This window comes from Bos javanicus, chromosome 6 (genome assembly GCF_032452875.1).
Source record: "Bos javanicus breed banteng chromosome 6, ARS-OSU_banteng_1.0, whole genome shotgun sequence".
In the NCBI taxonomy this organism is placed as follows: Eukaryota; Metazoa; Chordata; class Mammalia; order Artiodactyla; family Bovidae; genus Bos; species Bos javanicus.
The window spans coordinates 84,790,371-84,815,161 of NC_083873.1; the positions used below are offsets into that span (position 1 = coordinate 84,790,371).

The following is a 24,791-nucleotide window of genomic DNA, read 5'->3' on the forward strand; positions in this document are numbered from 1 at the left end:
GATATCTATGTTATTTTCTGTCATGATAAAGAATTGAATTTTACATATAAGTGCTATGGCAAGGAATGAGGCTGCTTGAAGAAAGAAACAAAATAATGATAAATGCTAATCAAAAGTGTGGTTCAAAATACATTATAATGCAATAGTAATTAATTCAATCTATGGTCAACAAGGCTAAGGCTATGGTTTTTCCTGTGGTCATGTATGGATATGAGAGTTGGACTGTGAAGAAGGCTGAGCACCAAAGAATTGATGCTTTTGAACTGTGGTGTTGGAGAAGACTCTTGAGAGTCCCTTGGACTGCAAGGAGATCCAACCAGTCCATTCTGAAGGAGATCAGCCCTGGGATTTCTTTGGAAGGAATGGTGCAAAAGCTGAAACTCCAGTACTTTGGCCACCTCATGCGAAGAGTTGACTCATTGGAAAAGACTCAGATGCTGGGAGGGATTGGGGGGCAGGAGGAGAAGGGGATGCCAGAGGATGAGATGGCTGGATGGCATCACTGACTCGATGGACGTGAGTCTGAGTGAACTCCGGGAGTTGGTGATGGACAGGGAGGCCTGGAGTGCTGTGATTCATGGGGTTGCAAAGAGTCGGACACAACTGAGCGACTAATCTGATCTGATCTGATGGTCAACTAACCCATTGGATATCACATTGTATCTGCAAGTAGTTAAGTAATGCTGTTTCCAGTTTTGTAAGAGTATATACAGACTTAGATATGTATATAGATATAGATAAGATCTGTAGATAAATTCAGGTACATTCTGAGAGAATGAAAATTTTCTAAGTCCCTGTAGAGTCCAGGTTATATATATATATTTTTAATATACAGTTGAGAACTTACATCCATTATTAAAAGTTGAATATGGGAGGGAAAATAATAGGTGACTAAAAGGTGGATTAGAAAAAGAGAATTAAGTCATGAAATTAAAGATTTTCACAAATATTTCAATTTTATAATAGGAAGCAGGTAGCAGTTGCTATATTTCTAATTTTACAAACACTCTTCTGGGAAATAAGCTAAACTGGATGAACGGAAATGTCTTGCCATGGATCTAGGTAGGAGGTGATGCTGAGGCTGCATGAACAGTAGAAATGAAGACCGGATAGTGGTCTCACAAATAGAATAAATGAATAGAATAAATTCTTTTTACAGAATTCCAATTATTGAACAATTTCAATAACAAGGAAAACCTATAAAATTTGACATCAAAATGAAGTTAAAAATTCTGAATATCTAGAAAATGACACAGATGCTGTGAGTAGACTTCTTGTTGTTGTTTTTACAAAAAGCATGTGAAAAATAGTTAAACACAATCATTTCTTTTTAGATTAACTTTTGAATTAAAAAATTAAATTTCAGTGTGTATGCATATAGTTTTATTTTTATTTAATTTTTCCTCAGTGTTTTTTCTTGGCAAGACATATTTTTGTCAGATAGAAAATCCCTTGAAAGTAAAATTTATATTTTGTCACAAGAGGAGTAGAAGTTTATCATAATTCATCCTACTGTAATAAATATGAGGAGTTCTACTTATTTGGCAAATTTGCTAGACATCTCAGAAACAGCTAGTCTCTTTTCCCCTTCTTTCCTATGCTAGCAAACTTCCGGCAACAAAACAGACAACACTTTGTGATGACAAATACAACAGTTGTCACACAGGCCAGCAGAAACCCAATCACATCCAGAGAGTGGTACTGGAACCAGGTGAGGTTGTGGGAGGCTGGCCGCAGGTGCTTGGCTCCTTTGTGCCGCATGACAAATTCAATCCAGAAGATCGCTCGGTCCAAGGGTTTCATAGGCTGATCATGTTGAATGGCTGATAACCTCATGATATTCTCTTTGTAGCTGAAGGAAAATCAGTGATTACTTTGTATAATGAGCTATAATAGATACATAAATGAAATTTTCTTGCAAATGGTAACAAAGAGTGCAACACAAAGTGGAAGAAAATTAGCTACTTTTCTTCCAAGGTGATTACTGAGATCTTAGCTTATGGGCTGTGCTGTGCTTAATCAGTCAGTCATGTCCGACTCTTTACCACACCATGGACTGTAGCCAAGCTAGGCTACTCTGTCCATGGTGATACTCCAGGTAGGAATATTGGAGTGGGTTGACATGCCCTCCTCCAGGGGACCTTCCCAACCCAGTGATTGAATCCAGATCTCCTGCATTGCAGGCAGATTCTTTACTATTCAAGCTACCAAGGAAGCCTGAGAATACTGGATTATCCTATCTTTTTGCCAGGATCTTCCCAACCCAGGAATTGAACCAGGATCTCCTGCATTGCAGGTGGATTCTTTTCCATCTGAGCTACAAGGGAAGCCCAGCTTATGAGCTAGGATTTCTTAAATTCTTAGGATTTTGAGCTAAAAAGAAAAGAAAGAAAATGAGAGGGAAAAGACTGTGTAGTCTAAAGAATGGCATGAGTTGTTCCAAAGCGAAAAAAAAAAAAAATTCATAATTTGTTTGTTCAAAGTTTGAATTATCTAGTAAAGAATTGTTAATTGACCTGATAAACATGTTTTAAAATGCAGTCATAATCCAGATATAGCAAGTAAATCTATGATGAGGTTGAGAGACAAGTCCAGAAAGGACTGATCTTACATTAGTGAAGTAGTGGTTGAAAATGTGGAAGTGGATTGACTTGGTTTGATTTTTGACTCTGATACTTGCTGGCCATTTTTTATTCTTTCTGTCCCTTAGTTTTTTTAAAACTTAATTTTATTAATTTTTAAAAACATTTTTATCTTTTAAATTTTTATTTTATAAATGGAGGGCCCAATCACAATAGAGTCCACAGGTTTTCATTTTTGTATAAAATGGATAGAAATAGTACCTTATCTGATTACTTTGAGAATATCATATTGATTCTTAGAGACATTCTTAGAATCTAGTATACTCTCAGAAAATGTTTTCTTATATTGTTCTGGTTCCTGTTCTTTTAGAAAAAGATTCTCTTAGAATGTGGAGAAGACTCAAAATTTCACTTTCAGGCATTGCAGTTACAATGCCTGAACTACTGTTTCTACTGTTAAAATGATGATGGACTGTGTGTGTGTTTGTGTTCAGTTGTGTCTGACTCTTTACAACCCCATAGAGGGTAGCCTGCCAGGCTCATCTGTCCATGGAATTCTCTAGGCAAGAATACTAGGGTCAGTAGCCATTCTCTTCAGGGGATCTTCCTGACCTAGAGATGATGGCTAACAGACAAGAAAGTAGAAAGAATAATGAGATATGGTTCATGAACTCTAAATCACAAAGTGCTATAACATGGCACTGTAGCGATAACAATGGAGTTAACTTTTTTCCCTTTTCTGTCAAAGCACAGGGGGAGCACTTGGTGTTTGCAAGGATTGCAGTAATCAGGAAATATTTTTGTGATACAATAGGAATCAGTTCAGTCACTCAGTGATGTCCGACTCTTTGTTATTCCATGGACTGCAGCACGCCAGGCTTCCCTGTCCATCACTAACTCTCAGAGCTTGCTCAGACTCGTGTCCATTGAGTCGGTGATAGCATCTAACCATCTTATGAGTAGACTACAATAAAGAAGTTACTTAATATGTGTAAAGTAACACTATGCTTCTAAATAAAATATGTAGCATATCATGAACATTAAGTATATAGCAGCTAAGAAATCATCTTCATTTTTGACACCAACTTTACATTATTAAAATTAAAAAAATATAAAGATACTAGAGAGATGTATGTTTATATAGAATCAGCAAATGAAAGATCTATTACTTAAGAAAAAAAAGAAAATGTGCTTTTTACGCTACTCATTTAGGACAATAGCTGTGCTAAAATTACATTTAAATAACACTGCTATAAAAACTGGAGAAGGAAATGGCAACCCATTCCAGTGTTCTTTCCTGGAGAATCTTAGGGATAGGGGAGCCTGGTGGGCTGCCATCTCTGGGGTCACACAAAGTTGGACACGACTGAAGTGACTTAGCAGTAGTAGCTATAAAAACACAAATACACACTGTGCTACTGTTACTGGCATTCTCAAAATGTTTCATTGCAAAGTCATTATGAAACAATAGGGGGAAACATATATATATATATAACATTTATGATATTAATATAATTGTGTTACTGAAATTCACGTATATCCTGAAGTGATTTGGAAATCAAATATTTCTCATTTTTGAAAATTTGGCTTTTAGACAGTAATATCCCATCATATCTTCCAAATAAGACAAAATCAATCACAACCTAAAGAACTCAGGATATATCTACATTTATAAGCAATATCTACATAGTTGAAATTAAGTTAGAAAGTTGTAGTTAGCAAAGTATTATTAAAAACTTGCAGATATAGAGAACAATTTTGGTTACCAGATTGGAGGAATAGAAATATATGCATATAGGTGTAGGAAGCTAAACTACTGGAAATAATATAAGCTCAAGGTTGTGTTGTACAACACTGTGAGCATAACCAATATTTGGTAATAATTTTGAATGGAAAATAGGCTTTAAAAATTGTGTAAAAAAATTTTAAAAAGGAATATCCCAACATATCTTTCCAAATCAACTGCATTTAGATTTATAATTCTAAATTAGACAAAAATTATCATAATCAGAAAACCTAAGAATAAACCTGTATTTATAAATATTATTTACATAGTTGAAAATGAGTAATTAGAAAATTCTAGGTGTTTACCATTTATCAGTGATGAAGCCAAAATATTAGCATAGAAAACTTGGAAAATATTAAATGTAATGGGAATTTAAGATTGATTATGTCAAAGTGGTTTACTGAAAATAAAGTATCTTTGTAGAGTTTAAAACATTTGAGGAGTTCACAGGCTGAAAGAAAGTAAAGTGAGCAGATGCGTATTCATATTAATATGATACATGGTTCCCTACTTACCTTTGTTCTCAATGCTTCTTAATCCTTCTATTACCATTTCAGTGATTCTTCTCATTCTAATGATTAAGTCTTTTAGAATTTCTCTACTATCTTTAAACTACTGACAAACCTTTCCCAGAAAACCATGAAAAAATATTGAGACACTCACAATAGGTTATTGTTGATTGTTTTCAAAGCATTGAATAAGGCTTACTCTTCATTATACTTATGTGAAGGCTCATTTCTGCCTCCTTGGCCTTCAGATGAAAACTTCTCTAGAAAGAATGTCAGGTAAAAAACATATACTCACAAAGGATTATTAATGACTTCCTTCAATGCATTGAGCAAATCTTCTGTTGACATTGTTTCCAAGTCCAATCTGATAGCTGCTCCCTTGGCCGTCATATGAACAATGTTATGAGGTTGATCAGCAAACAAAGGAAGGCCCACCATAGGGATTCCGTGGTAGATGGCCTCATAAATGCCATTGCTTCCACCATGAGTTATAAAGGCTTTGGTTTTTGGATGACCTAGGATTGAGTGAATTTCAATAAAATGATTAATTATAACTTTTAGAATAAAATGAGAAGTGGGCTTTATAAGGCTCTGAAAGAAGCAGTGTTTTTTTAGATAACAAATTATTACACATATGAGAGTGTTTTTAAATTGCTTTCAAAACTCAGAGAAGAAACTGCTATGTCTGCTGAAGGGGTAAATGAAGACTTTGTGAAAGAAGTGCTGAGTCACTTGAACGTCACAGATGAACCCATGATTGGCAGATGAACAACTTGAAAGAACATTCTGGGTAAAAGAAACCACAGTGCAAAAAAAAGAGGAGGGCATGCCAGAAATTATTCTCTTAAAGATATAGTGGAGTCATTTGGTCTGACAGGGGAAAAGAAGGATAATGGTAGTGGCACTGGGAAGGAAAAGCAACCTTTTGTCATGAAGTGTCTTATTGCATCATAAAAATGATTGCAGATTTTTCTTTTAAACAGAAAATGGAGAGTCACCTGTAATAAAAAGGGAACTCATTTTTAGTAGCATTTAGCATACCCCTACAGAGGGGAAAAGAGAGGTATAAGGACAGAATTCAGAGACAGAACAACATTCAAGGAAGTTATTGAAAAGATCACTGTGAGTAGAAATTAGAGCCAAAATAAAAATTCTGGCCATAAGGGGTGTGACTGTGTAGAATAAAAGGCCAATTGTTATATATTCTCCCTTTTCCCCCTCACATAGGAAATGAAAATAAAATAATACATTTTTCAAGTGTTTCAATAATTCTCTATACATTTGTTTCCTTTTGAAGTGCTATCACTTTGCTCAGCTGTTACCGTGTTTTCAATACTTTTTTCTACCAAGTCTTACCAAGAAGGTCATTCTGGGGGATCCACTTAAACAGCCGAGTATTGGGTCCTAAGGTGTCTGGTTTCTTGCCATCATATCTCCATAGAACCTGTTAGGGTAAGGGTAATATCTTATTCTATGAGTTGAACTTCAACGTTACAATTCTAAAGTGATCAAAATATATCTAGTCTTCCATATGACATGTAAGAAATGAGGGCATATTAAGTACTATTAACTGTTAATACATTGACTGGCTTCCCAGGTGGTGCTGCTTGTAAAGAATCCACCTGCCAATGCAGGAGACATAAGTGATGTGGGTTCAGTCTCTAAGTTGGGAAGATGCCCTAGAGTAGGACACGGCAACCCACTCCAGTATTTTTGCCTGGAGAATTCCATGGACAGAGTGGCCAAGTGGGATATGGTCCATAGGGTTGCAAAGAACTGGATACAACTGAAGTGAATTAGAACCCATGCACAATACCCTGACATGAATAGGAACACCTACACTTGATATACACATAATGGCATAGACGATTGAGATGTCAGTCCCAACATGAAAACTTAAATAATTTCTAGGTGGTCTTATTTCAAGAACAAAAAAACAGTGACAGATTACAAGTAACCTACACACTTATTTGCCTTCTTTTTATACTAGCTGTCATCTTCAAATTTAATATTCACTGATTTCTTTTTGACCATTATAGAAGAGAGTTTAGTTATATCAACTTGTTAGTATAATGTTATTTTATTGACTTTCACACATTTTGGTTACAAAGAGGAAAATGGCATGCATCAGCCACTTAGAAATAAATACCTTTGCTTATTCATAATTTATTAATAATAAGTTAATTAGTGCTTCTTAGGAAGTATAGCTTCATTTAAGTTATAAACTGTTAAGCACTTGCAAAGGCAATGACAACTGGAATTTTTTAACATGAATCCAAAGTATTACCACTATTACTAGACTTGGATGTTTTACCTTTAGAAAAGAAAAGCCAGTTGGAAATTTGAGAGGGACAATAGGACTATTGAAAAAGTTCCAAAATAGTGGCATCAAAGTTTATTCAACTGGTCCTGAATACTTCAACAATGAAGCACAAAGCATTGACAGAATTGATTAGTGTGGTCTCTAGATTCAGTACAAAAATAAGGAACAATTTTGGAATTCCAAGCAATTCTCATAAACTGGATTATAATTTATTAGTGTTTAACTTCTATTTTCTCTGTGAATGAGTGTAAATTATTTTTAGTTTCTCAGCAAAAAATAGCATAGATTATTAGATTAGATTAGATTATTAGATTATTACTATTACTGCAAACTAAAAAAGTTGTTCACAAATATCCAAAGACTGCAGGGGTATTTTATATATTAGAAAAAAAGTTACTGCTGTATTTTATGAAGAAGAAGGCAGCTGAATCTTTTCCATGCCAGTCTTCCTTATGCTTGACTGCTTCTTATAGTCCCTTCTCCCTCTTCACTCAGGAGGAAGAATATGACAGGAAGCAGAGTTCATTAAGGACCAGACTTTACAGAGTTCACCTTTACAGAGTTCACCTTAAGGGCAGGACCCTATCTTCACTCTTTCACATTGATCTTCCTGCTTCAGATTTTAGCAGGGCCTAGTCATGCATTGGAGAGGGAAATGGCAACCCACTCCAGTGTTCTTGCCTGGAGAATCCCAGGGACTCGGGAGCCTGGTGGGCTGCTGTCTATGGGGTCGCACAGAGTCGGACATGACTGAAGCAACTTAGCAGCAGCAGCAGCAGTCAACCAGGGAGGTAGATGTTTCTCTTCTCTAAATCAGTTGGGGGATGGCAGTTTGGGGAATCTTGTCCATCCTTTCTCTGAGTAGCACTCTAAAAACACACTGATAGGTCTGTTCCAAAACTTATGGGATACAAAAAGGACCGGGATTACATGCTAAGTGTACACCGCAAGAAGCACTACAGACTTCTATCAATATTGCTTAAAATTATTGTGTGACTATATTTTCTGTTAAAATTTAACCCCAGAGAATATCTGTATGTGTACTGTACCTCAGATATCATTCAAGGAAATGGAACAAGTGACAAAGCAGAATTTGGTGGTTTCTTTTATGGCCCCAAGATACCATTATAATACCAAAATTCATATTGTGTCTCTTTAATATTATTTTTTTAATTACAATGTTAATCTAAATTTATTATGGATGAAAGACACTCCTTGTAATTCTATAACACCTACTATATATATTTTGGTTTATATATATATGAGAGATAAATTGGAATTATCATGTAGTTTACTTTTCTGTTAGAAAATGTCTAAAATCAGACCTTTTATAGAGTTTGCTGCTGCTAAGTCACTTCAGTCGTGTCCGACTCTGTGCAACCCCATAGATGGCAGCCCACCAAGCTCCCCCATCCTTGGTGATTCTCCAGGCAAGAATACTGGAGTGGGTTGCTATTTCCTTCTCCAATGCATGAAAGTGAAAAGTGAAAGTGAAATTGCTCAGTGGTGTCTGACTCTTCCCGACCCCATGGACTGCAGCCTACCAGGCTCCTCCATCCATGGGATTTTCCAGGCAAGAGTACTGGAGTGGGGTGCCATTGTTTAACAGACATTAAATAGTTGCTCACTGTTAAGGGACTGTGTGTACCTTTTGTGGAATCTGGGCAAGGGCTGATGCAATCACATTGGCTCTTTCTTCTGATATGTTACTGACCATTGACCCCAATGAAAACACCACAATACCATGTTCTCCAGAGCTCTGCACAAATTCTTCCATTTCCTGTGAAAAACAGAATTTGTTCCATCATAAAAGAGAAGGAGCACAGCAAACATTATTGAAGGGATTGCTACCAGAAACTAAAGAAAGAAAATCAAATATAGTCTGTAGTAGAGGTTTTTTAAAAAAAATATTGTGGTAAAATACACATGACATAAAATTTACTTTGTTAATCATTCCTAAGTGTATAGTATAGCAACATTAAGTATATTCCCACTGTGTAACCAATCTCCAGAACTTTTGCATCTGGCAAAACCTGAATTCTATGCTCATTAAGAAACTCCACATTCCTCATTCTCTAGCCTCTGGCAAGCTTCATTCTACCCTATGTTTCTACAAATGTGATTAGTCTGGATACTTCTTATAAGTTGAATTGTACAGTATTTATCTTTTTCTGATTGACTTATTTCACTTAGCATAAGGTTCCTTCATGTTGTGACATTTGTCAGAATTTCCTTTTAAATGTGAATAATCTTCCTCCCAAATCATCCCACCCTCTCCCTCTCCCACAGAGTCCAAAAGACTGTTCTATACATCAGTGTCTCTTTTGCTGTCTTGTATGCAGGGTTATTGTTACCATTTTTCTAAATTCCATATATATGCGTTAGTATACTGTATTGGTGTGGGAGAACGGCATTGAAACATGTATAATATCATATATGAAACGAGTCGCCAGTCCAGGTTCGATGCACGATACTAGATGCTTGGGGCTGGTGCACTGGGACGACCCAGAGGAATGATACGGGGAGGGAGGAGGGAGGAGGGCTCAGGATGGGGAACACTCATATACCTGTGGCAGATTCATGTTAATATATGGCAAAACCAATACAATATTGTAAAGTTAAAAAAAAAGAAACCAAAAAAAAAAGAAATAATCATTGTTTATCAATAAATAACTATCCTTCCACACAAAAAAAATTAAATGTGAGTAATATTCCATCACTTGTGTATATGATATTTTGTTTATTTCTTCATTAGTTGCTGGACATTTGGGTTGCCCTAGCCCCTTGACTCTTGTGAGTTGAGCTTTTACGGACATGTACAGACAGCTCATTGGGGTAATAAAATCAATTCTTTTGTATATGTACCCACAAAAGAGACATTGCTGAGCCATAGGTGTTGATATGTTTTTATATTATTCTTACCACATACTATATAGTTTATAGAGTGATTTCCTTCCTCCTCATGTTCCTTAAATATGTTAACTTCACATCTTGGACATTGGTTAGTTGTGCTAATAAATATTCAGACTAAGAAAAAATATTTTAAAAATTTTGAAAAACTCCATACTATTTTCCATAATGGCTGTTTTTTCAACATAAATCATCCCTGAAGTCCTTGGGAAAGAAATGGGTGATATGAGGTCTATTTCTTCTATTATGTTGAGTTCAGTTCAGTCGCTCAGTTGTGTCCGACTCTTTGTGACCTCATGGACTGCAGCACGCCAGGCTTCCCAGTCCATCACCAACTCTCAGAGCTTGCTCAAACTCATGCCCATTGAGTCGGTGATGTCATTCAACCATCTCATACTCTGTCATCCTCTTCTCCTCCTGCCTTCAATCTTTTCCAGCATCAGGGTCTTTTCAAATGAGTCAGTTCTCCTCATCAGGTGGCCAAAGTATTGAAGTTTCAGCTTGAGCATCAATCCTTCCAGTGAATATTCAGGACTGATTTCCTTTAGGATGGATTGGTTGGATCTCCTTGCAGTCCAAGGGGCTCTCAAGAGTCTTCTCCAACACCACAGTTGAAAACCATCAATTCTTTGGCACTCAGCTTTCTTCACAGTCCGACTCTCACATCCATACATGACTACTGGAAAAACTATAGCTTTGACTTGACAGACCATTGTTGGCAAAGTAATGTCTCTGCTTTCGAATATGCTTTCTAGGTTGGTCATAACTTTCCTGCCAAGGAGTAAGTGTCTTTTAATTTCATGGCTGTAATCACCATCTGCAGTGATTTTGGAGTCCAAAAAAGTGAAGTTTGTCACTGTTTCCATTGTTTCCCCATCTATTTGCCATGAAGTAATAGGACCAGATGCCATGATCTTAGTTTTCTGAATGTTGAGCTTTAAGCCAACCTTTTCACTCTCCTTTTTCACTTTCATCAACAGGCTTTTTAGTTCCTCTTCACTTTCTGCCATAAAGGTGATGTCATCTGCATATTTGAGGTTATTGATATTTCTCCCAATATCAATAATCTTGACTTGTGCTTCATCCAACCCAGCATTTTTCATGATGTACTCTGCATATAAGTTAAATAGGCAGGGTGACAATATACAACCTTGATGGACTCTTTTCCCTATTTGGAACCAGTCTGTTGTTCCATGTCCCGTTTTAATTGTTACTTCCTGACCTGCATACAGATTTCTCAAGAGGCAGGTCAGGTGGTCTGATATTCCCATCTCTTAAAGAATTTTCCACAGTTTGTTGTGATCCACACAGTCAAAGGCTTTGGCATAGTCAATGAAAAAGAAGTATTATGTATATTTTTGCAAATATATTTGTTTATAAGCAGGAAATGAGATAGGGCCAATATACATTGGCAGCAAGGAGATACTGTTAAACACTATTATATTAAAATTTTTCAACTATTATATTATTAATTACTAACATAAATTCTTAGAAGGAAGTTGTACTGCAGGATTCAACTGACCTTAAATTCTTTATTATTATAGGTCTACTAAATCAGTTATTTATTCCAGACATATTTTTTTGAGAATTATTTTAGATTAGTGATTAATATTTCATTTCTCTATTAGCACTATGAAAAACTTACAGTTGAATCACTTATGTCTATCATTCACTCAGCTGTATAATCCTTATCTTAAAACTTGTCATAATTTCCCAAGCTGTCTAAATTATTAATCTCTGACATTGAGGAGTCTGGTATTATTTTTGGGAAGTTCTATGAGATAATCCTGTAAGTCCTGTGTATAACCCAGAGATATACTTGTGTATTTGCTTATTTGACTGACCATATTGCTGAATTTGTTTACATGTGGCACCCTTCATCCTGAACTATACTGTATAATTGATGTCACTGTAGGACGTATAATGTCAGCTGTGGTGAAGGACCCTCAGAGTCCCCTACATTAGTGTCCCCAGCGAACACCTGCCCGACAGTGGGAGAGGTGCCCCAGGGCTTTCTGCAGCAGAGATCTGGTCACCTTTTTAGTAGTTCACTTCAAACTATATAAAACTCCATGTGAATCTGTATTTGCCTGGATTGTTTCTGAATTATTTTGTTTTGTGGTCCTTTATCCTTTCTAACTTAAAAAATGTACACTCTATACTAGAATAATTACACATTACTCAATGATCCTGTTTAATAAATGTAGAGGAACAAAATTTTCCTGACCAGTAGTAACATTTAAAGTTGCTTGTCTTCATTGCATTGTCATGCTGGCTTGCTAACCAAAGCTGCTTCATCTATGCTGTGAAAGATACATCGATTTGGTATTATTTTAATATATCCTGTCAGTGATTAGTACAAATTAATCACTGATGTGGACTGATTCATTTTATACTCTGATATCTTTGTGAAAATAATATAAGTTCATGGCAAGAAAATATGCAAAAGTATGAAAATTTATATAAAAGGAAATAAGATTTACTAAAATGCTCCATTCAGAGATATCCTTATTTTCAAATTTATATACTTGTAGAAAAGGCTGAAATATATTTGATATATCCTTTTTTGTTTCTGATTTTAGAGAAAAATCAATTTTTGAAAAAATCAATTTTTCAATTTTTACTGTTGAACATAATGTTACTATATTGTTAAAATGTTCACACTACCAAAAGTATCATACCTTCCAATTTCAAATTATACTAAAGCTGCAACATTTCAAATGATAGTGTACTGGCCCCAAAATAGACACGTAGATCAATGGAACTGCATACAGGGTTTAGAATTAAAACCCTGAATATATAGCCAACCAATTCAACAAGGGAGACAAGAACACTCCCTGTGGAAAGAATAGTCACTTCTTTCTTTTTGGAGAAAATTGGATAAGTATATACACAAGAAATTAAATGAGACCCCTGCCTTACACCCGTCACAAAAATAACTCCAAATGACTTAAAACAACTCCAAAGACTTAAACATAAGACTATATACAATAACATCCCTAAAGGAAAATGTAAGGCTGGAACTCTTTTGCATCAGTCTTAAAAATGATTTTTTTTTTCCTGATATGACATCAAAGCCACAACAAAAGAAAAAATCCACAAGTGGTACTATATTATACTTAGAGCATCTGCACAGTAGAAGAAACAATCAACAACATGAAAACGCAACCTACAAAATGGAAAAAAAAATGTTTTAACCACATATTTCAATTAAAGAATGGGCAGAAGAACAAAATAGACATTTTCTAAAGAAGGCTTCCAAATCACCACCAGGTATACGAAAAGATGCTCAATATCACTAATCATCAGGGAAACGTATTTCAAAATCACAATGAGATATTACCTCACCTCTGTTAGAAAGTTGGTTTAGCCCTTATAGAACACAAAAAGAAGTTTCCTAATCTTTAAAATTGTAACTCCAGCTTATATTTTTTTAACCTTAGAGAAAATTGTGATCTTATTATATCTATTATTTTCCAACTAAATATTATATATGATTTAGAGTGGTTAAGTATTCCTTATAAATACATACATTTATATTGTAGAAGAAGAATGTTCATTTTAGCCAAAGCACAGGAGAAGAGCCTCAAATCTCACAGAAGGATTTTAGCATTTCATCTTATACATCTGACTGGCAAAATCTTAAAAATTCCTAACATTAAAAAAGTTTACATTAAGTATGTTAAATTAAATTTTATTTAAAAGTAAGCTTTATTAAATTTATTAAATTATTTTCATTAATTTTTATGTAAACTTTTATGATTTACCTTTAAAACACTCCATGGGATATCTAATCTCTAGCAGTTTGCTGAATACTACAATCTTGATGATTAGAAATAGATCAAGGTGGCTGGCACACATTGGGTTATTGATAGTATATTATAATAATAAATAAAAATAATGACAGCAGTTAATATTTCTTCTGGACCACTGAGTATATGCCAGTGGCATTTTGGATGTTTCACATGTACTTACAAATTTTTTTCTCTCAACAATATAAGGTTGGTACTATTATAAGATACAGTGTGGTCGTATCTCTATGAACACTGTAGTCTAGTTTTCACTCATTGTTGCCTACCTCTAGCAACAACCTGAGAAGTGTCCTTTTCTCCCACAATTTTCCCTTTACATCCAACCCAGTGACTACATGTTACTTGTTTGTTTGTTTAAGCAATAGTATAATATAGTGCTTAGTTGCTCAGTCATGTCCAACTCTTTGCGATCCCATGGACTGTAGCCCACCAGGCTCCTCTGTCCATGGGGATTCTCCAGGCAAGTATACTAGAGTGGGTTGCCATGCCCTCCTGCAGGGGATCCTCCCAACCCAGGGATTGAACCCAGGTCTCCCACATTGCAGGTGGATTCTTTATTGTCTGAGCCACTAAGGAAGTGCAAGAATAGTGAAGTGGGTAGTCTATCTCTTCTCCAGGGGATCTTCCCCACCCAGGAATCCAATTGGGGTCTCCTGCATTGCAGGTGGATTCTTTACCAGCTGAGCTACCAGGAAAGCCTGTTTAAACAATATTTGACTCCACCTTTCTTTCTTAATCCTTTCAATGTTTTCCCAGTGCCCCTACTGGATGTTCTAAGTTGCTATCTGTTTCCACCTGACTTCACCAGCATCATCTGTCTCTTTACTTGGGCTTTTCCTGTTTACACTAAGCTCAAACTTCTTCACAACTACCATTACTACTCTACATGCTTTTCTTATCTATCTTCTTCTACCCCTGCCCCATCCCTTCTGTTTATTCTTGAGCATTCTTCTGATTTCACCTTAATTATCAGTGAATCAGAGATACCTTCTATGATTCATGCTGGATAATTATTAGCATTCCGTTCTTTCCTTTTTATACCTGCTGCTGCTGCTGCTAAGTTGCTTCAGTCGTGTCTGACTCTGTGCAACCCCATAGGCAGCAGCCTACCAGGCTCCCCCGTTCCTGGGATTCTCCAGGCAAGAACACTGGAGTGGGGTGCCATTTCCTTCTCCAATGCATGAAAGTGAAAAGTGAAAGTGAAGTCGCTCAGTTGTGTCCAACTCCTAGCGACACTTTTGCACAATTTTTATGACTTGTTTGTATTCTGTCTTTCCACGTGGAGTGTCAGGTAGCAAAAACTGTGTCTACACCATTAATGTATGTTAGTACTCACTTCTAGAATATATGACATATATAATTATCCTATAACATTACAATTATAATATAATTATGTAGCTAATATATTACTTATATAAAATGTAATATAACTAGAAATATTGTTTAGTGGATATCTGATTATGCTTCATTATGTGTTGAATAATGAAGCTGTTATTTAACTGACATATTCTTAAAGTGTCCCACATATTCTAGCTTATTCTGGAACAACAATGAAATTCAGATACTTTGTTCCTATAGACATATATCATTATCTAACTAGAAGGTCACTTTATCCGGCTTCCCACATCTGACTCACTGTAATCAAACATTTTAAATAAAGAATACAGCATGATTCATATTGAAAACACAAAGTTAACAAAGAAAAACAAAGAAGAGTAGGTGACCTTAGGCAGGGGCTTGGCAGGTTTGCAGTGGAGGCCTCCTACAAATTCAACATTTGGTAGCCGTGGGCGAGGAAATGAAAAATCCCAATAGTTTCGAATAAGCCACATTTCGGCTTTCCCCATCGACTCTGCCATTGTAGTGGGCCTTCCTGAAAGTGAAATAAAAAACAAAAACAACAAATGTTGGATCAAATGAGAATATTGCTGTGTGTATATATTTTAGGTAATTTTTGTAAAGGAGCTTGGGATAATGTGGTCAAAAATGTTTGAATGTATCTGTTCTTCGATAAATATAAATATAACATAGTATAATATAATATGTGTGTAATTCTCAGTGTACATGTCTTCATTTATTAAGACATTTTATGAGATTACTAGTGATTTTTTTAAATTAAAAAAAAAGTTTTGTGAGTTAGATATATATTCACTTGCAGAAGTCCTATGTGCTTCAAGTTGTGGTATGTGACTTCCTGGTATCTGAAACTAGTAATGGGTTCTACCTTACCCTATAATTTAAGTGTTTACATAATATTTATAAGACGGATGGGTCATTTTATATTTTTATTTCACTCTTTCACTTATTTGAGACTAATTTCTGTGAAATTATATTTATACAAACTCACCTTCCAAGGCATAAGGAAAGATAGGATTTAATGTTACCAAGTAAGAACATGAATTACCTAGTTGTGTGTTGTTTGGTCTCTAAGCCGTGTCTGACTCTTTTGTAACCCAATGGACTCATCTGTCCATGGAGTTTTCCAGGAAAGAATACCCTAATGGGTTGCCATTTCCTTTTAAAGGGGATTTTCTCAACCCAAGGATCGATCCCACATCTCCTGAATTTGCAGGCAGATTCTTTACCACTCAGCCATTAGGGAAGCCTGACTTACCTACTACTTCACTGTAAAACCGATTCCACTTCTTCTCATTGTACAGCTGAAACCAGTAGTCAAAATAAAGTACATATATCATATTTTTGACCCTCTCCATGAATGTCATGTGATCACTTAATTCAGACAACATAACAGGTACATAGGATGGTGGAAATGAAAGTCGTGCACTCCTCTTTTCAACCAAATAGCCTGGTGAGAAGTAGAGACTGTACACTAAAGGTACTTTAAGTATCTCAGCTAGCAGCTCTCCACAGGGTCCAACAGCATCTGCAAGAACGACATCAAACCTCGATTCCTGTAGTTTTGTCATAAGTTTCTTGTTTGAAACAACTTCACTACATATCTTCATACCAATATCAGAAAATTCATCAAATAGACTTTGTATTGTTGAAAGATGGATCCAAAAGAAATCTTTCACCGCAAGCATCCATGTCTCAATCAAAATCTTGGCAACAGTCTGAAAATTATCTTTAGTTAAAGATACAGGGAAAGTCTCAAATTTCATAGCCAATGGTTTGTTGGGATCAATAAGAGTGGAAGCTGAAGATTGCAGTACAGTCACCTCATGACCCCTCATCACAAGCTCATCCAGAATTGTCTTCATATTCATCCAGTGACTAAATTCCACTGGCCACACCAGCACTTTTCCACAATTCCCAGAGCTAAAATAGCAAGTGAGCTGTAACAGCTGCAGAAGCAAGAGCCATTTCATAGACATCTTGTTCATATGAAGTAGATTAAACAACTACTATATCCTTTTGCTATTGCTCAGGTTTATATCTGGAAGAAATCATTCAGAAGTTAAATTATAACTCCTTTGCCTCAAATAAGTATATTGCATGAATAGTCAGCAGATGTGGAAATTAGATCAAAGGGCACAGTGTAGACTACTTCAAGATTATACACCGTGTTTACATTGATTTGTCAGTGCTGTCACCCAGCTAAAAGTCAATGACCTTGTACACACAAATCAATTATATAATGTAAGAAAAAAGACTGCTGCTGCTGCTGCTAAGTAGCTTCAGTCGTGTCCAACTCTGTGCGACCCCATAGATGGCAGCCCACCAGGCTCCCCCATCCCTGGGATTCTCCAGGCAAGAATACTAGAGTGGGTTGCCATTTCCTTCTCTAATGCATGAAAGTGAAAAGTGAAAGTGAAGTTGCTCAGTCATGTCTGACTCTTCGCGACTGCATGGACTGCAGCCTACCAGGCTCCTCCATCCATGGGATTTTCCAGGCAAGAGTACTGGAGTGGGATACCATTTCCTTCTCCAAAGAAAAATGACTAGTGTAAAACAATAGCAAGTGAGAGGCTCTTGTGTCTTCAATCACTTTGACATAGAATAAGAGAAAGGTGACATCAACAAAACGGAACATTAGGCGGTCCCAACACTTGCATCCCTCACAAAAACAAAAAAAAAAAACAATAAATGAACAACTATAAACCAATATAAATTACTTTTTAAAATTTCTGGACTACAATGGAGAAGCAGCAGAAACCTTGCTGGTTGCAAACTCTGAGGATTACTGCGTAGAAAAGCGTGGGAAAGATTTTACCCCCACCACCCCTTCCTCCAGTTCAGAGGAGCTTGGCACTGGCAGAGATCCCCTCAGAGGAATTTCAGCCCATGAGGAAAAATAATGCAAGGGAACTCCAGCAACCTCATCATCATGACCTTTGCAGCCTTGCTCCTGAGCACTTCCACAGTGTCCACCTACACTGATTCAACTGACAGAGCTGCCTAGGGTCCCTGCTGCTGTGTCTTTCTTGAGGCTGGAAATGTTACTGTGGTGAGACCTGGTCTTGGGGTCCAGGAGTTTCCCCATCTCTCCTGTACCCCACTTTCCCTGATCCATGTGTCACAGTGCCTTACCATCTGTGCAACTAGAGTTTCTGATCTGTGCCCTGCTCCCAGGTTCTAAGTCAGTGATTTGTCCTTAATAACTGTGGTCATGCTGCTGTTTATTTGGGTCTCACGCTGTTAATCCTAGTCTTGGTTTTGACTGGCCATTACCAAGGCTGAGCTGCTGCTGTTTCACACACCATTCCTGGGTCCTGAGTCACGGCTTTAGCCTACCATTGCTGGGGCAACAGTGCAGACACTCTGTGCCTCACCATGGGTCCTAGTCAGGGTTCTGATCCACAATTACCGTGTTCACACCACTGCTTCTCTGTACCTCACCCTTGGGTCCCAACATGTGGCTCTGATAGGTCATTACTAGGAACATAACTGCTGATATTCTCTGACTTCCCCTCTGGCCAAAAGTGGAACTTTGACTCATTATCCCCAGGCTGTGTGTCCCAGGTACAGCACCTGACCCCTGGACCTAAGCCACTGCACAACCTTGTCATCTCAGGGCCTAAACCGCTCCTGCCTTCCCCCCACCTCTCAAATACACTATTAAATAACTATGTCATATGTCTAGAAATACAACTATATCCATTTTACTTGCTTGCTTTTTATATTGTTAAGAGAAGAAAGGAGAAGATACATGCACTTACCCTGTCTTACATAGTTGCTTATCTTTACCAGTGCCCTTTGGTCTATCATTAGAATTGTAGTCTAGGTTTACTTTCCTCAGTCAGAGGCCTTCCTTCAAGTTTTTCTATAAGGCAGATTTCCCAGAAATAAACTCTTTTTGGGGTGATAGGGAGGATAAGACTATCTATATTTTGCCTGCATTTAAAATAATGATTTATGTATCTTTGGTTGTGCTAGATCTTTGTTGCTGCACGGGCTTTCTCTAGTTTCAGCAGTGGAGGCTATTCTCTCATTTCAGTGGCTTCTCCTGTTACTGAGCACAGACTCTAGGGCATCATGGGTTCAGTAGTTGTGGCATGTGGGCTCAGTGGTTGGGGCTCCTGGGCTTTAGAGCACAGGCTCACTACTTGTGGTGCATGGACCTAGCTGTGGTACATTGCTCTGTGCCATGTGGGATTCTCCCAGATCAGTGACCAAATCCATGTCTTTTGCATTGGCAGATGGATTCTTTTCCACTGAGCCACCAAGGAACCCCATGCCCTCATTTTTGAAAGATAGTTTTTCTTGATATAGAATTTTTGGCTTATAGTTTTGTCTTTTAGCACTTTCAATATATCATCTCACTACCAGAGAACATTCCTTGTGTCTAATGAGAAATAAGCAATATCTTGGCATTAACTTGTAAGGATGAATTATTTTTCTTTTAATACTTCAAGACTTTCTGTTTTTAGTTTTCAATATTTCATTAGTGTCTGTGTATGGCTCTCCAATATTTATTCTACTTGGAATTAATTGGACAATTGGGTTGCACAGATTAATGTTTTACATCATGATTGGGATGTTTTCAGGCATTATGTTTTGAATATTTTACTCTGCACCTTTTTCTTCTGGGACTCCATTTTTGTGTATGTTAGTGTGCTTTTTTATGTCTATGGCCACACCACCCTGAATACACCCTATCTCGTCTGATCTCAGAAGCTAAGCAGGTTAGTACATAGGGCTTCCCTGGTGGCTCAGATGGTAAAGAACCTGCTTGCAATGCAGGAGACCTGGGTTAGATCCCTGAGGGCATGGCAAACCACTCCAATATTCTTGCATGGAGAATCCCCATGTTCAGAGGAGCCTGGAGGGCTACAGTCCTGCCAGTAGGGTCACAAAGAGTCGGATACAACTGAGTGACTAGGCACACAGAACATGTGTACCATTTTCTGAGTCTCTGTTCACTTTTCTTATTCTTTTTTTCCCTTTTCTTTGGATTATGTTAACTTATTGATCCATCTTCAAGTTCACTTGCTTTTTCATCAGCTTCTTCAAATCTACTGTTAACTCCAGCTTGTGAATTTTTCATTTCAGATATAGTAATTTTCAGCTCCAAAATTTCCATTTGCTATTTTTGAAAAATATGATTTCTATCTCTTATTTATAGACTCTATTAGATGGAACCTTGTTATTATACTTTTGTTCTATAAGAATAGTTTCCTGAAAGTAGGTTGTATGCTTATAAGAATTTATTCATTTTTCTAAGTTCTCCAGTTTGTAGGAATATTTTCTACATTCTTATACTCACAATAGTCTCCTATGATCTTTTATATTTTTAATTTTAGTTTCTAATTTTATTAATTAGAGTGTTTTATCTTTTTGATAGTTTCCTTTGATTCACTTAGCCCATAGGCAATAGCTATTTTGAAGTGTTTTCCTGTTAGAGCCAATCATTTACCCTCTCACAGGAAGATTCTATTGCCTCTTTTCCCCACCTGTAGGTCACATACTTTATTTCTTTATATGTTTTCTGAAATTATTGTTTAACTGTTACATTTAGACAATGGAGTATAGCAATTCCAACTCCATGTATTGTTACTCCTATATATTTAGTGACTACATGGACTATTTAATGAAGTCTTTTTCCACTACAGTGTAAAACCTCTGATGTAGCTATTTAGAGTGTACAACCTCGGGCATATGCACATTCCCTGGCTGGTAGCTTTCATCAGTTGTTGAGTGATTTGCTATATATATATATATATATATATATATATATATATATATATGTATATATTGACCGTTCTTAAAGTCTATTGAATTTGTTAAAGTATTGCTTCTGTTTTTTGGCTACGAGGCATGTGGGATCTTAGCTCCCACACCAGGGATCAAACCCACACCTCCTGCATTGGAAGGTGAAGTCAACCAATGGACCACCAAGGAAGTCCTTATAGTTTTTGATAATATCTTGGGAGCATAAATTGCTCCAGAATCTGACCCCCCAAAGTTCATTCTCTTTTTCAAGGATACCTTTAAAGTCAATGTTTGAGATGTGTTCTGACCTCAGGAAGGCTCTTCTTAGCTGTGTCTTTCTCTGGTTTTCTCTGATAAACTAGCTTGCAAATGGTTTAGCTTGAATCTGTCATGAAGTCATAAGCTTCCTCTTAATTGCTTATCAACAAAATCTTTCATAGTTTGAGGGACCTCTTAGGCTTGACCTTCCCATGTGAAATGAAGTGAAAGTATAGTCTCTCAGTCGTGTGCAACTCTTTGAGACACCATGGACTTTAACCCACCAGGCTCCTCTGTCCACAGAATTCTCCAGGGAAGAATATTCGAGTGGGTTGCCAGTTCCATCTCCAGGGGATCTTCCCAACCCAGGGATAGAATCCATTCTCTTGCATTGCAGGCATATTTTTTACCATCTGAGCCACCAGGGAAGCCCTGATCTTTCCATAGTCTGTTTCAAATAAAATGAGTTTCTTTGTAGAATCTTGGAGCACTCTGTTTCAGTTTCTTCATCACCCTATGAACAAACCCTCTGAACTTTGGCTTCCAGAGCTGGGGATAGGGACAATGGCACAATTATTTCTGAGTGACATCCTTGCTTTGGGGTGTAAACACTAGCCTCTCTTTTTAGTTTGCCTCTTTTCATAATGGAAATTCCCCATAAGTTAAATAAGCAGGATGATAATATACAGCCTGGATGTACTCCTTTCCAAATTTGAAACAGTCCTTGTTCCCTGTAGCAGAGTACATCATGCAAAATGCCAGACTGGATGAATCTCAAGCTGGAATCAAGATTGCTGGAAAAATATCAACAACCTCAGATATGCACTCTTCCCTGGTAGCTCAATCAGTAAAAAATCTACCTGCAGTGCAGGACACCCCAGTCTGATCCCTGGGTTGGAAAGATCCCCTAGAGAAGGAAATGGCAACCCACTCCAGTATTGTTGCCTGAAAAATCCCATGGACAAGATCCTGGTGGGATACAGTCCATGCGATAGCAACATTCAGACATGACTTAGAAACTAAACCACCACCATCACTCTAATGGCAGAAAGCAAAGAGGAACCAAAGAGCCTCTTGAGGGTGAAAGTGAAGAGTGAAAAAGCTGGCTTAAAACTCAACATTCAACAAACTAAGATTGTGGCATCTATTCCCATTACTTCAAGGCAAATAGATGGGGAAAAAGCAGAAACAGTGACAGTTTATTTTATTGGGCTCTAAAGTTACTGCAGATGGTGATTGCAGCCATGAAATTAAAAAACACATGTTCCTTGGAAGGAAAGCTATGACAAACCTAGACAGGATATTAAAAAGCAAGAGACATCATGTTGTCAACAAAGGTCCATATAGTAAAAGTTGTAGTTTTTCCAGTAGTCATGTATGGATGTGAGATTTAAACCATAAAGAAGGCTGAGTGCTGAAGAATGGATGCTTTTGAACTGTGCTGTTGGAACAAACCCTTGAGCATATCTTGGATTGCAAGGAGATCAAACCCGTCAATCCTAAAGGAAATCAGTCCTGAATATTCATTGGAAGGACTGGTGCTGCAGCTGAATCTCCAATACTCTGACCACCTGATGCAAAGAGCTGACACATTGAAAAAGACCCTGTTGCTGGGAAAGATTGAGAGCCGATGGCGAAAAGGGCAACAGAGGACGAGATGGATGGTATCATCGACTCAGTGCACATGAGTTTGAGCAAACTCAGGGAGATAGTGAAGGGCAAGGAAGCCTGGCGTTCTGCAGTCCATGGGATTGCAAACAATCTGACACAACTTAGTGACTGAACAAAAACAAAAAATGTTAGTTCTATTTTTAATTTTATATCAATACTATACTGTTTAGATTACTGCAGCTTTGTAATATTGTCTGAAGTCTAGGAGAGTTATACCTCCTGTTCCCCCCTGCCCCAGGAATACTCTCCCATTCTGCATCTTTTATAGTTCCATATAAAATTTTGGGTTATTGATTCTAGTTTTGTGTGAAAAATGTCATGGGTAATTTGATAGCGATCACATTAAATTTGTAGATAGCTTTGGGTCGTATTGCTATTTTAACAATATTAATTCTTCTAATCCAAGAGTATGGGATGTCTTTCCATTTCTTTGAATCCTCTTCTATTTCCTTTATTCAAGTTTTACAGTTTTTTTGCATGTAAGTCTTTCATTTTCTTGGTCAGGTTTATTCATACATGTTTTATTTTTTGGATACAATTTTTAAAGAGGTTATTTTTTTAAACTTTATCATTTTGATATTTCAATATTAGTAAAAAGAAACACAACAGATTTTTGTAAATTAATCCTGTATCCTGCTAGTTTGCTGAAATGTATTATTAGTTCTAATAGCTTTTATGTGGGGACTTTAGGATTCTCTGCATAGAGTATCATGTCATCTGCAAATACTGACAGTTTTTCTTCTCTTGCACTTTGGACACATTTTATTTCTTTTTCTTATATACTTTCTGTGGCTACCACTGTGTTGAATAGAGGCAGTAATGTGGTGTCCTTGTCTTATTCCTGGATTTAACAAAAAAGCTTTAAGTTTATCACTGTTGAGTATTATGTTTGCTGTGGGTTTATTGTCAATGACCATTATTATGTTGTAAAATACTTCCTCATCAAATGTGCTCATTTTAATAAGAGTTTTATCATGAATAGATGCTGGACTTTGTTAAATGCTTTTTTCATATCTCCTGAGGTTATCATGTGTTTTATTTTATTTTATTTTATTTCATATCCTTTTTGCTTCCTGTAGTTGGATATATGTTGTCTTCTTTAGGTTTGGGACGCTTCCATCCATAATTTCTTCAAATACATTTTTGGTCCCTTTCTCTGTCTCTTCTTCATCTGGAACACTATATGTGTAAGTTGGCACCTTTTAAATTATCTCATAGATCTCTTATGCTGCTTTCAATTTTTTAAATTTGTTTTTCTGTCTGATGTTCTAATTGGTGATTTCTATTATTTTCTCTTCTAGATCACTTATTTGTTCTATGGCATTTAGTCAGCTATTCATTGTATCTAGATTGCTTTTTATCTCAGAAATTGAATTATTTATTTTTTTAATCATTGATATTTAAAATTTCTAATTCCTTTTCTAGTCATATGTGTTTACATCTATTTTTTTTCTTAATTCAACTGGCATTTTTATAATCTTCTTTTTAAACTTGGTGTCTGGTAGATGGGTGATGCCTGTTTCATTATTTATTCTTTCAGGAGATTACTCTTGCTCTTTTGATTAGGAGTATTTCCTCTGCTGTCCTTCATGGAGCACTTATATTCCATAAATGTTGTGAGTATTTTCTCTGCAGTCCTTTATGGAATGTCCTTTAAAGAACATTTCATGCAAAGATGAGCACAATAAATGACAGAAATGATATGGACCTAACGGAAGCAAAAGATATTAAGAAGAGAGGGCAAGGATACACAGAAGACGATGGTCCAGTGGATTTTGGAAATTTGATCTCTGGTTCCTCTGCCTTTTCTAAAACCAGCTTGAACAT

General features: G+C 36.7%; 1 protein-coding gene across 1 annotated transcript; it reads right to left on the minus strand.

Annotated features, from left to right (window-relative positions):
* Positions 1-1,370: 1,370 nt before the first annotated feature.
* LOC133249624 (UDP-glucuronosyltransferase 2B4-like) lies at positions 1,371-17,282 on the minus strand. Its single transcript, XM_061420348.1, has 6 exons — positions 16,537-17,282; positions 15,647-15,795; positions 8,849-8,980; positions 6,234-6,321; positions 5,173-5,392; positions 1,371-1,852 (listed from the first exon to the last, which is right to left on the minus strand). Exons 1-6 carry the CDS (start codon positions 17,264-17,266, stop codon positions 1,573-1,575), a joined length of 1,599 nt encoding a protein of 532 aa, XP_061276332.1. The 5' UTR covers positions 17,267-17,282; the 3' UTR covers positions 1,371-1,572.
* Positions 17,283-24,791: the final 7,509 nt, after the last annotated feature.

Coding starts and splice junctions, on each gene's coding strand:
- LOC133249624 (XM_061420348.1), bottom strand. CDS start 17,266: ATGAACAAGATGTCTATGAAATGGCTCTTGCTTCTGCAGCTGTTACAG. Junction 8,981..15,646: donor CTGCCAAGCCCCTGCCTAAG/GTCACCTACTCT, acceptor TGTTTTTCACAG/GAAATGGAAGAATTTGTGCA. Junction 5,393..6,233: donor CCCCCAGAATGACCTTCTTG/GTAAGACTTGGT, acceptor ACTCAATCCTAG/GTCATCCAAAAACCAAAGCC.